Source organism: Perna viridis, chromosome 1, assembly GCF_037379345.1.
Source record: "Perna viridis isolate PV_CMFRI_1.1 ecotype Kerala chromosome 1, ASM3737934v1, whole genome shotgun sequence".
NCBI lineage: Eukaryota > Metazoa > Mollusca > Bivalvia > Mytilida > Mytilidae > Perna > Perna viridis.
In genome coordinates, this window is record NC_142445.1 from 27,000,177 (window position 1) to 27,014,099 (window position 13,923).

The window sequence follows — 13,923 nt, forward strand, 5'->3', positions numbered from 1 at the left end:
ACTTCCCTTATTTTTTTCATTTTTCAATCATTTCTTGACAACTTAACGACTGAATATAATTAAAAATATTTATGACGTTCGGAACATGTATATTTTAGCCGAAGAGTATATTTAAAGATTGTTGCGTGTATCGTTTTTTTCCCGAATTTCTCAATTTAGTTAGCTCAGAGATGACGACATGTCACGTGACTCTTTCTACATACTTCGATTTGTTTTTTTTCCATAGGTAATATCATATTTATTTTATTACAAGTATAAGGAATCTTAATACTCATTAAAATCCTCCGATTCTGTTTTGTAGATTTTCAAAAAATAATAAATTCTGCGCAAAGATTGTATTAAGCGAAAATGAAATAGAATGCAAAACATTATGGAATTACCTGTAAATATCTAAAGTTCTTATCTTTCATAAAATAACACTAAACAGGCAATGCTTTTAACTTTTTTAAGCATCAAAACGTTTATATCAGCGATCATTTTTCGGACAATACGTATAAATACACTTCAAAAATACCCAACTGTCGTAGTATGTTGTCGTAAAAAATTTCCATGTACTTTGATATTCTTGACGTAAGAAGAATGACCTATGCTCTTTAAGTAGTGTCGACTCGCGTATAAAAAGGTGATACTGAAATTGAAATCAATTATCAGATTTTACTTCATAAAAATGGGAGCTTGTGCATTATTAATGACTAGCCTTGCATATGCTACTACACGTAAGTATATTGATATTTTCGGAATGAATTGATAAAAAATAGGTTTTTTTTTGTAAAATTAGCGTCCTGAAGTGTTGTTAATGAAGTAATTATCTTTTTTTAATCTTTTATTGTGCTGCATTTTCTCCCTGTTATTTTGAAAAGAAATTGCAAGGTTTGAGAGGTCAGTTATTTCTGTAAAAAATATACTAATTTAAAATAAAAATACATTTGCTTATACATTTTGTAAATTAATCATTTGTAATGATGGAAAGAAAATGTTTCTTTTAACCTCTCAAACAGTAACTTTCATACATTTTTGGTCTGTTTTTATAAGGTGGAATTAATTTCAAATTGTTGAACTCTTCTATTCTATTCTAACTCAACTATTCTAAAAAAATAAAATCTCTTAAACTCTTTAAACAAATTTTTTTGTTTAATATTTTTCGAAAATCTGATATGGAATTGATTCTTGTCTTTTTCCGAAGAATATAGCGGTTTTTCTTTTTTTTTTTTTTAATTTTGAATAATGTATTTCTCATATTGCTTTATTATTGTAACATTTGAAACCTGTAATATCGCCACAAAATTATATCTTGTCTATCGATGCCAATTTGAAAGGATTTTGTTTTGAATGATTCATTGTGATTTTTCACGAACTCTTATTCAATTTCGTTTTTAGAAATTTAACTTTCTGTAATGTTGAGAGAATCCATTTTCTAAAGAGTGTTTACATTTCGTGTAAAAACTATTCGTTTTTCTCCGTAAAAATCATTTCCATAAATTGTTTGTTAAATTTTGACAGCAAAAACATGTTTGCATACCAGGCATCTTGAATGGTGAAATTTTTAATGTATTTACTTTGAAAAATATGTTGCTTTATATCTGTGCAAAATATAATCATCACACATTATTTTCATTTCTTTTGTGTTGCAGTTGTTGGTATACCATGGTGGTGGTCAATTCAAACATGCCATGACGTTTATGGTTGCTTTTCTAGAGAAGCTCCGTTTATAAATTCTAATGGATATCTACCACAAAACCCAAAACAGCTGAATGTAAGTTTGGAGCTTCATACTCGACATGGTGAATCGATGATCGATTTGACGAAATACACAAGTGAAAATCATTTTGACAAAAGCAAAAAAATCACAGTTATAATTCATGGTTTTCTAGGAAGTGAATCAGTTCAATGGGTGCAAGATATGGCTCGAGAGTTGTTAAAGAAGGTAAGACTGATATAAACAAAAATATAATGATCAATATTGAAGCAGTTTCCGCTGTATTATCAGATTATCTCATGACATTTTTTATATCACATGTATTATTAGCGCAAGGTTTGATATTGATCCAAGAGCCCGAGGCCAATATCAACCAAGGGCTAATAATACATGTGATATCGAAAATGTTATGTGATGTTCTTTTTATCATATGCTTCACAATAGGAGTGCAAAATAAGGCTATTAATCATACATTTTGAAAACACCAAAAAAATAATATATATTTTGATGATAGAACCTCCCTTGAGTGATGAAATCATGGATCCCTGATTACTTTAATGTTGGCCTTTTCTGAGAGATATCTGGAGATACTACTTTGAAATGCTCTTATAGCTCCAGGTTCATATGGTGTACCATCACTTTATGAAATTTCCATGAAGAACAGGGCCAATATTTTATCCAGTTCGGGAACTGGAATTTCTTCAATTTTTCGTTGTTCTGAATGTTCTTCCAGTCAACGCGATAGCACTTTCATATCACTCACAGCTTTACGTTTTGTAATATTCGTCATAGACTCTATATATTCCATGGTATCGTCAATCTCTATTTCCATCATACCCAGCTGCTTCGTCGCTAAACGACATATTGTAAACAAATACGATAATTGCCAAGCGTTTAGGAAGGGGTAGTAATATCACTTACGGAAAGCCATGTAATATCATTCCGAAGCATGTAATAACATTTTGATATCAGCCCGCTTATACAATCTTGAAAAATATCAAATTTTTTGCCCTAAAACTTTATTATACAGTAAGAAATGATACTTATTTTCTATAAGTATATGATAAATATCTATACATATATATATATGATGTCTACTTTTTATATACGATACTTAATTTTATTTCTCCAACATCAATTTCACCTGAAGAACACATCACCTTAAATACTTCTAGATTTATCAAACTTTTGGGAAGTATTTTCACAAAATTTTTATGGTTTAAACTTTGATTTTTCGTTTCAAGTTTTTTTATTTCTCGATAGCTCATGTGCAAAAATTTTCAAAAAAAAGTTCACGCATTATTCATGAGTGAATCAAAATGACACAAATGAATTTAAACTGCGTAACATATCTGCATTTATAAAAAAAATATCGTTCTTCATACGTAAAAACAATCCATGCATGGATACTGAATGCACAGAGAATTACAATTACACGTAATGTTTTCGTCGTTTGGAAATAAAATTGAAGCATACACGAATATCACAGTTATAGAGCTCTATTTCAATTTTTGCATTAAATAAATAACAAGCATCATATATGCACTTTTTCAAACAGGGCGACAGCAATGTGTTTGTTGTAAACTGGGAAAATGGAGCAGATGAGTGCAACTATTTCCAAGCAGTTGCCAATACAAGAATGGTTGCAGCTATTGTTTCTAAATATCTAGAAAAGTTGTTAGATATCTACAAGATGAAGGCGTCGTCAATTCACCTGATAGGTGCAAGCTTAGGAGCGCATATTTCTGGATATATTGGACAGAAAATTAAAGGCATTGGGAGAATAACAGGTAGGTATAAAGTAGTCATACATTCAAATTCGAAGATAAAATAATCGGCAATAACTAAAATATTTCATACGGCTATACAAACAATTTCAGAAAGTAAACTCCTGATTAAACAAACTTGAAAATTATTTTTAAAATTGAATTATCTCACAATATTACTATTTGTACTTTGATAGTTATAAAAAATACTTCTGTCTAAAGGTCTCGATCCAGCTAGTTACGGCTTTGAAGGATTTGATCACGTGGTCACATTGAGTCCTGATGATGCTTCCTTTGTTGACGTTATACACACAGATGACGGTATGTACAGTATACTACGGTATATTTACTAATTTTCTTTGATTATTTTCTTAAAGTTACATTAGCTGTCAAATTTGTTCAGTTTTGATTCTACTGAATTTTGCTGATTCAATGAAATAAGTTTGTAGTATTGCAATTGAAGTAATCAATGTCGATTATACCAACATAATATTGTGAAAATATCGTTTTTTAATCAGAGAAGATCGATAGCTCTGATCTAATTATTTGCTTCAGGATATGCACTTGGGTTAAAAATACTTTAGTCTTGGTAAAAAAAATAACAATAACGAATAAACAGGTAAGCACGTGTTTTGTTATGATTTCATTTCATCTATTTCTTGATTAGTTTTCAAATGAATAATGACCATATTTGAGCCACACTATATCACAATATGTAAATATCAAAAGGATCCTTGTGTTATATTCGAACTTTTTTCTTTACGGCTTGAGTCCGTCGGTCTTCCTTGCCGTTGATTAACCAATTTCGCTTTGCAATCAGATTTGTTACTAAAGAAGCGACCCTTACAGCACATGCGCGTATTAAGGTCACCAGAAGTCACATGCATACGAAGATATCTAGGTCGATTTTTTGTTTTGTCTTGCAAGACAATAAATATATAATAATGATATTTTACAGGAAAAGCACAAATTGGTAGAAATAATTCAAAGTTAAGGTATATTTCAACGGAAACAAAATTACGAATTTGACAGCTAATGCAGCTTTAAAATGAAACATCAAACACAACAAACTACAATTCCATCTGATTTTAAATTTTGGCGAGCAAATTGTTTGCTTTCGTAGTATTTAGCTATTTCGTTTCCATTTTTGCTATGTTTTTTTCTGGATGAAGATTACTTTTGTTTTATGTTAAAGTGGATTCCGTCGTTCTGTCTTTTCGAAAGTCTGCGAATTTGTTGTCATATTTATGAATGTGTGCTAGGACGGAAAATGTTTCAAGTTATAAACAGTCGACAATTCACCTGTGTCTATGTTATACAAATCGATAAAACTTGTGTATACTAATGCGTTATATTTTCAAATATTTTATATAATCTGCTATACTAATGAAGTATAATTTTTTTCAACCTTTATTTTTACAGTATATGGTTTTTCAAAACCTATTGGCGATGTCGATTTTTTTGTAAATGGTGGCACATGGCAGCCAGGTTGTTCATGGACTTCTAAAAGTATGTACTTGCATTATCTAACTATTTTTCTAATGATTGTAGAGATTATATTTCTTGGTTTTAAAAATCTACAGAAAAGATATGCATTGCCAATTCATTCATGTAAATATTGAGTGTATGTTTTTTTTGCAATGCTGTGAAATTTCATGGTTTAATAGCATATACTTATTATCTTAACTTGCCTGCAAAACCTCAAACGAAACAAAGAACGAAAATTATCTCATCTTGTTTATGCGCTTGATTAACTTTCAAGTTGATGTATACATTAAGCATTCTCAAATTATTATCCGCTTTAAAATATCTCAAAATTAAAGCAAAACCCAACCACATTAAAACCCACTTGTATTATTTTTGAGTAACGGTTTAAACAACAAGAAATCAACTACAAGTAGCATGATTGCAATATATTATTTTGTGTTGAAATACAAAAATGAATAATTTCATTGTTTGTCATAAAATTATTACTGACAGAATAGTTTTAATAAAACCGTAAGGAAAGCCTTTGAAAAAATTCATGCTTTCTATAATAGTATGATTTTCAAGCAAGGATGATTTAATTCACTATTTCATTTTTATTTTAGATATATGTAGTCATTCAAGAGCTTTTGATATATTTGTGGAATCCATCAACAGTCCGTGTGTGTTCACTTCATTTCCGTGTCAATCAGACCAAATTAAGGAAGGTGGTACAATATGTAGATCATGTGGTAACAGAGGGTGCAGCTACATGGGTTATGGGGCATCAAGATATCGGTCTGGTGTTTATTATACGAAAACGAGAGGTGAAACCCCGTTTTGTATAAGTAATTCAGTATTACCATGAACAATATACTAATTTTGCTAAAATTATATGGTTGTTATTATACATTACCTCATTACCTGTGTCGTGTCTATTTATTTATTTTTATTAAACTTTTCTATTCCATAGCCTTCTTTTTCTATGAAGAGCTATAGCCTTCAGAAATGAGAAGTATTGGATATGTACATTTAAATACTTTTTTCTCATTAGGTACCCCGAAAAAAAAACTTCGGGGAAAATGTTTGGTTGTTTAATTTTGCTGCCTTTTCTTATTATCATTAGATCAACGGTGCATTGTTCCTTTCTAATTTAATTCATTATGATTGTCAAAGTACACTTTAAGCAGAAGCTTATATTAATGCCTCTTTTGGTGAAAAACTAAGATTTTGGTAATTCAATCGTAAACGAAATTCTAAGAAATCCTGGAATATACAACAAATTAAGAAAATCAACATACAATGTATATTTATGTCCAATCTTTCTAATTTTACCACAAATATTACAATTATACAGTTGATGTTTGAGTTAAATGTAAATACACCACTATACCAGCCATCAAATTGACTAAACACAATTCTATATGTTTGCTATGTCACTGCAGCTATGTCATCATTACTTCACTATAAATGGGATATATGCTGTACTCAGATTTGCGTTTGAGAACGTGTAGTGATTTCGTAAAACATTCATCTGACTTATACATGGCGATTTATTCGATGACTATTCAGAAGCAGATCAACTTTTCTTCGTTTCAATTATAAATTTATCTTTAGCTCAGGATCCTTTAAGTAACGTCAAAATATGTTTATGTGTACTAATATAAGTAGACAAAGCCTGGTCTTGATTAATAATATATCTTTTGAAGGTTTTCTTTGTTTCAAAATCTGCAGAAATTTAATTGTTCGCTTTACATAAATTGGCTTATACATTAAAGAGGTGGGAAATACGAACGGGAGTTTATTTCTGTAATATCATTTGGAAATACATTTTTTTTTGTATTTTGATACACACAAATTGTTAAAAATGAAAATACACTTTTCATTGTTTCGTGAAGACAGGAAATAGATATTACATATTATTATGTATTGTAACTGGCTAACGCTGTGTAAATATATATATGAAAAATTCCCAACGATGTTAGAACTGTCAAATTTGCGAAGCAAATTTTTGTCGTTTCCTCCGCGGGACTCGAACTCGTACCGCTGTGACATCTATGGCAACGCCGCCTGCACTAAGTCCAGCGCCCTAGAGCACTCGGCCAGCTAGTCTATATAAAAATATAGCTTTCGCTGGCCGGGTGATTCCTCCTCGTAGGATTAATCTAGGGCTGTAACTTAGTACACGATGTATGGTAGTACGGGACAGTTCATCTAGGTGTTATTATGTAGGATAGAGGATCAAATTAATGATGCATGTCACAACAAATCAATATTATACAACGTCTAAGAATGTGACGACTCTATTCTCTACACTGCTCCATCGGATCAAATTGATACAGGGAAGATAACGTAAACTTATAGAAGGGTCTGAAAAATTCCCAACGATGTCATGTATATAATTGTACGCTTGTGTAAGTCATTGATCCGGGATACTATACGACAGAATCGTTTGGCTTATAATGTTTTGTTACAACTCAGAGATCATCCACAATAAAAGTAAAGTTAACATTGTCATAAGCAATGCCCTTTTGGTTGGTCTATGCCTTTACCTTATGCAACTATCATTGAATTGTAAGGTTACAAATTAAGTAAGTTTGTTTGCTAAATCACATGATACATTAATGTTGTTCATATGGTCAGAAGTAATGTCCTAAGTCAGTTTACTGTATGTATACCCATGTATAATTTATTTGGCTTATATCTACCAAAGGGATAAAACGGATCACAGTATTCGCAAGAGTCAACTAAAGATCGGGGATAATGAACTAATTGAAGTTGACTTTACGTGTCCAGATTACTCGTAAACCAACCAGGACATTTGATTGCTTTTGCCAATTATCAAATATCCACTTTTCAAAACGGTAATGTAGGAAACCAAATAAATCGCAAAGTAATATAATATTTGGACAAAAAGTCAATGCTTAACAAGATTCTCATGCTGAGAAAAGAGGTGCTTTTGTTGACATTACCTTTTCATATTTTTGTGTAGAAAAACGTTTAATTAAACACCCTTTTAAGCTTTTTCCATACTTTTATATTTCTTTCAAAGCGATCTCCACTCTTTGCAATCTGTTTCTCTGCCAATAAGAAATAAATAGGATCTAAATTCAGTTTCCTAAATATCTTAATATTTTGAATAGCCTTGATTATTACGTCTTTTACCACTGAACCATTTTCATACTGATTACGTAATGCACAACATTTCGACCGATAATACTTCTTAAAATGAGAAAGAACAAATTTGAGAAAAGTGGAAATGTATTTAAAGGCTGGAATATAAAAGCATAAAATCGGAAATAACACCTATCCCCAATAACAATACGTCCCAGGTACGCATAGGAAGCGTGTCAAAGCGTTCTAAGTACGTTAGAGACGCGCCACATACACGTTCTAGGCGCGTTCATCTGGTTGACGTATATTCTTATTACGACACTTAAACGCCAGGCACACGCGCAAAATATGCCAGGGTACGTTTACTAGTGCCCAACAACACTTATATACGCCCCGCGTACATCTTAAATACGCTTTACGCGCGTTTTGAATACGTACAAAGATGATGAACAGATTGAATACGTCCAAAACTATGAGCGTGTTTGCGGCGCGTTTGATTTTTTCACGCGTTCTACACGTTTATAGCAAATGTGCGACGCGGGCTTGAAAGGGAAGTCAAATCTATCACTGAAAGGTTAACGGCATTTAATCTATCCTATTTAAACAGTAATCCTTTCATACTTTACATTTCTAGGGGCATTCTACGGTGAACATTGTTTGTACTAATCAAGTCCAATATATTGAAATTATTTTGACCCTGTTATCATATTTATAGTTAACAAGTTAAAAAGGGAGTTTATTTTTTGTATAATTGAAAGCACAATGACCCTTCAGTTTCTTTTGCCTCCACTTGTTTTTTTTGTACTATATTACTGTGCTTCGTTTATCATGTTTGTTCTATGACATTCAAGTTTTATATTTTTTGGTTATGATTTTAAGGCCTGTTCTTAAGGTTGTGTTTACTTCTCGTGCTTAAAAATGAATGTCTGCAGTAATGTATATTCCAAAAAAAATTTCCTCATCGAATAAGACTTGATAAAGGCCAGAAAAGACCACAAGTCAAAATAGGGGGAAATCCACAAACTAAAAAGAGCTTCTCTTGTCGCCATGTTTACAAGTACAAAACAGGCTCCCATACTCCTTGTGAAAATTTTGGGATCCATATTTCCTAGCAAACAACACAGCAAGTACACTCAATCCCTGTCGTCCGTTTGTTTTTTATGCAAGTAATGCTTATAGAAGTTTTCATCATATTTGTTTATAATTAATTCTGAAAGTAGCATTTGTACTTAAACTGCTCGATTAACATTTCATGACTTGTCAGTCGGTTTTTGTCAGGATGAATTAATTGTTATGTCACCTATGTTCTTAATAAGAGTGTGTGGGTCATAAAAGTCATGTAGTATATAAATTTTGCAAGTAGCATATAGCTTAACCGATGACTCCCTTTTTAGTTCGCCTGGCCTAAGGCCATGTGAGCTATTGCCATCACTTGGCGCCCGTCGTCGTTAACAATTTTTCAAAACTCTTCTCCTCTGAAGCTACCTGACCAATTGGAACCATACTTGGTATGATGTTCCTTGGGGTATCCTACATAGAACAGATGTGGGGATTTTTGATCCGTCGAAAAACATGTCCGCCGTTAACAAAATAGAACATAGGGGTAGACTGTAGTTTTTCGCTTATATCTCCAAAACCATTAGGTTTAGCTACATTTTGAGATAAATGAAAGTGTTCAGCATGAAGAGATCTATCTGTGGTCAAATGTTCTTTTTAATCTGTTCAGCCATGTTGGAGTTATTTCCCTTTTTCGACTTTTTTGCTATTTTGATCGTTATTTCTTTCAAAAATCTCCTCTGACACTGCTTGACCAATTGAAACACAACTTAGTATGAGTGTTTCTTGGAGTATCCTGCATAGAACTGAAGTGGCTTTTTTTGATCCGTCGATAAACATGGCCGCTGTTACTTAAAATAGAACATAGAACATAGGGATCTGACAGTAGTTTTTTGCATATATCTCCAAAACCGTTTGGTTTAGCAAAATTCTTTCAACAGCTGAAACGATCCTTATTCTTAAGACTACAAAAGTCTTCAGGCATAAAAGTTGTCAGACGCCTTCTTATAAGAGTTATTGCCCTTGACAGGGAAAAACGACATTTTGATAGATTGAGACTTTCATTAGCTGAAATGATGCTTATGATAAGTCCTATCAAAGTTTTCTTGAGTCAAAATTGTTGGACAACTTCTTGTTTAATTTATTGCCCTTGAAAGGCAAAATTCACCAGATGGGCGATTCAGACTCCTGGGAGCCTCTTGTTTATATATTCAACAATAAGATATTCAATATTTTGATTGGACGATAAAGGCTTCCTTTTTCTAAACATACATGTATAAGGAACAAAAAGTACAGTACAAATATCTTAAAGCGCGTAATTGGTCCGTTTTGTTTTGCCATATCTTGCCCAATGTTAAATAGATACATAATTTACAAGAGGATTGCTATGTAAATTAAAAGTAGTCTGTTGGTATTTTGCTTTCAATCATAGGGCAGCTGTTTGTTTTCGATTGTTTTTTTGTATTATCTTTCTTTCCGGTTGTTGAAGATTGATTAGTTCTACAAAAGTTTGCTCTAAACCATTGAACATGTTTATATATAATGATTCAAACAATATCATGCTGATTGAAGTTGACTTGGAAGTCATTTCTTTTAAGAATTTAAGAAACAAAAAGATTCACAAGTTTTAAATAGTCTTCAGCAGAAACACTTGCTAAAAAGAATCTCTGCCATAAATGTTTAAAAAGTCATAAGAATAGTAAACTTTTGACGTTAAACAATGATATTGAGTTGATGTTTTTCTCGAAAGATATACACATACAGGAAAGACATATTTATTCTGTCTGATATGTTGAATGGTAAACTGACTCAAAGAAGCATAATTTTAAAATATTTTTGAACTTTGAAAGTGGGGAAAAAGATATCCACGCACTACTGCTTATTGAGAAACCTCTTCACTGTCAGAATGCATGAGACATTAAATTGGAGCTAGATTTCACAACCTTAAGTCGTTAAGAACGGTTTTTAACGACTAACTGGTTAGGTACTAAATATCAAGTAGCCATGAATTGTTATTACACATGTTGTAAAAATACACGATCGTTAGTTATAGAATTGAAACGCGGCAGCTCTGAATACAACAGTGTGATGAACCCCTCTTTGAAGTTGAATAATAAACACTGAGTTACTGTGGACTGTTGATGCATTGGCTAGATATGATGTGATGAAATATAACACCTGTCACTATAAGTGTTGAGCTTGAAAAATACATGAATCTAAATCGACATTTGGACTCAAGTGACTGTGATTTGTAGTATTCGAGAAAACTCATGAAAATGGTAAAAATGTCACTTTTAGTATACTCTGGGTAGGTGAAACCCACAACCCCAACGCCCCCATCCCAGCCTATGAATACATCAATCCAACTACTTAACAACGAAATACTTTTTTGCAAAATGTATAATTGTGAACACTTTTAAAGGTGGGTTAAAAGCATTTTATGAAATGTTAGATATGTCAATATTTATTTTACGTGATAAACTGTGATGCATGTAGTTTTCTTATATAGTTCTGAATTAAAATGTTGTGACATAACATCCTAGTGCAACAATTTCAGTTTGCATAAGTGTACGAAGGGTATGACATTGGTGTACAAAATCTGAAAATGTTGATTTTTTTATCATTCGTTGAATTGAATGGTGAAGGTCATTGTGGGAGTAAAAACTAAAAAAAAAAAAAAAAAGGAATTGACAAAATGAGAGTTTTCTCGTATTATTTAGAAATAATGTGGAATTTATCAATGACTTAAGTAGCATCAAGATCTATGATTATTCAAGCTTTTATACTTATATTCCCTATAGTTAAAATCCAGACTCAAAAACATGCATCGTTGTTACTCCAACAAAGGCGTTTCACCTAGACACGTAGGGTTTCCTCATACTTTAAAGAAATCATCTCACAAATGCCTAAGAAGATGTAAAATTGCTGCAAGTCTTTTATGTACAACATATTTATCTAGTGTGGAGGACGCTTTATCCGACAGATGATCGCCTTTCAAATTGGAACAAATTGTGTTCCGCTACTTGCTAGCTTATTTCTTCATACTTATTATGTTCATTTTACAGCTGATCAGATATGTGATCGATTGATTGTTGGGGTGTAACTCCCGAGCAGCAATATTTCAGCTATAATCAGGCGATGAACATGAAGTGGATGATAAAATGAATATGAAATGAAAAATGGGATGAGACACAAGGATAATGGGGTGGACAAATTTTGATTGCCACAGGAAATAGGGAGAGGTGGGTACGGTTGGGCAATTTAGCCTCCTGAGGTGGAGTCCCATGGTTCCTACTCCGGGAGAATACTACAGTAGGGTTCTTTAATGTGAGAGAAACGTAGTATCTTTCCTAACATGGTGTACCACTATGGTTTGCGGTCAGGTTTCCATATTATAGCCTGACAACCCCAGCATGTAAAACGCCAGGGGTACCCCGTTCCACCTCCTGGGGCACACAACCCCGTTGCTCTGTGGGCAGAGCTCCCTAGCCCCCGGCTAGGGTTCTGAGCACTATTTAGTCGCCATTTACAACAAGCTTAGCACCGCTGCAGGCCTATTCTTTTGACACCCAGACCTGCACGGGACGCTGATCAGATACAAAAGAAGGAACATAATTTTATCTCAGTTCCCGCTCTATGGATGACGTATTGTTTTTAAACAATCCTAGTTTCAAGGATTTATACATCGCATCTATCTCAAATAACTTGAGATAAAGACACTATGAAGTCAGCCTCATAACTTGACATACATTTAGAGATCGATGGAAAAGGAAAACCAATGACAAAACTATACGACGAACGCGATGATTTCTCATTTCGTATTGTCAAATTTATTTTCAGCTGTGGCAACATCCCTTTAACACCCGTCTATGGAGTTTTTATGTCATAACTCATGCGTTATGCCACAGCTTGCCGTTATAATTTTTTGTATCGAGCTAGACATCTAGCAATTAGGGTTAGGAATGGGGTTCTGTTGCCACAAGATTTAAATTTAAGTCATCATTACAGAAGTTTTATGGTCGTTATCATGAACTCATGTATCGTTATAGTTTATCCATGTGCACCATGATTACTGATTTGTTCAACATTTCAAAGTTTTTTTTTCAACTCTGATCTACCATGAACGATGACCGTGATATTTGATGAGCAACTCGGTACTGAATAGCACAGGACGCTTACTATACCGGTTCACCTGGTCTTTACTTCCAGGTTTTAATGGAATCCAAGTTGCTCCATTTCTTTAAATTGTACTCGTCAAATAGTAAGTTTATATTCTTTGTTGTGTGTGTCTGTTTTGTTTTCCCTGTCTAGCCTTCATCCTTGAAATATAATCTTTTGATTTTCGCACGAATCTTGGTTCCCTTGATTACTCTAAAAACTCAATCACTCAATTGATACTGCTTAAACAGTCATCGCTCAGCACTTACTACTCACTGTGCATTATTTAATCACTTATTCTAGAAAACACATCGTGCATCGCTATAATCACTAATGATTCAAGCGGTATAGTTGAACATTACAGGAATTTTACAACTAAAATTGAATTTTAAATTTTTTGGGGGGATTTCGAACTGTTGGTCATGATGTCTACTGACAAAGTATTTCGCAATAAAGATATTCATTTATAACAGTTAAAAATTATTGAAACAGAAAGTCAACCATGTAAACAGCTAGGAAAATTTGTAATCGGCTAAATAGTGTATCGACTGTGACAAGCGGTTGTGCAAATCGTGTGTTAATGTGTTAATTTGGCTCTGAAAATTACTCAAAAGCAGTCTTCAAAATATGGATAAACCCCATAACATTGATTTCCAAACAAAATCAGAA

The 13,923-nt window shown here is 32.9% G+C and overlaps 1 protein-coding gene across 1 annotated transcript; it reads left to right on the forward strand.

Moving 5' to 3' along the window:
• The first annotated feature begins 660 nt into the window (after positions 1-660).
• On the forward strand, positions 661-5,794 carry LOC148628020 (inactive pancreatic lipase-related protein 1-like). Its single transcript, XM_088551849.1, has 6 exons — positions 661-716; positions 1,632-1,924; positions 3,255-3,486; positions 3,685-3,783; positions 4,885-4,971; positions 5,553-5,794. The coding sequence occupies exons 1-6, from the start codon at positions 668-670 to the stop codon at positions 5,792-5,794; spliced, it is 1,002 nt and encodes a 333-aa protein (XP_088407975.1). The 5' UTR covers positions 661-667.
• The last annotated feature ends 8,129 nt before the right edge of the window (positions 5,795-13,923 follow it).

Bases quoted from the DNA above. Each gene is read 5' to 3' on its own strand.
- LOC148628020 (XM_088551849.1), top strand. From the start codon at position 668: ATGGGAGCTTGTGCATTATTAATGACTAGCCTTGCATATGCTACTACA. The intron at 3,487-3,684 runs GTAGGTATAAAG...TTCTGTCTAAAG, and splicing joins AGGCATTGGGAGAATAACAG to GTCTCGATCCAGCTAGTTAC. The intron at 4,972-5,552 runs GTATGTACTTGC...TTTTTATTTTAG, and splicing joins TTGTTCATGGACTTCTAAAA to ATATATGTAGTCATTCAAGA.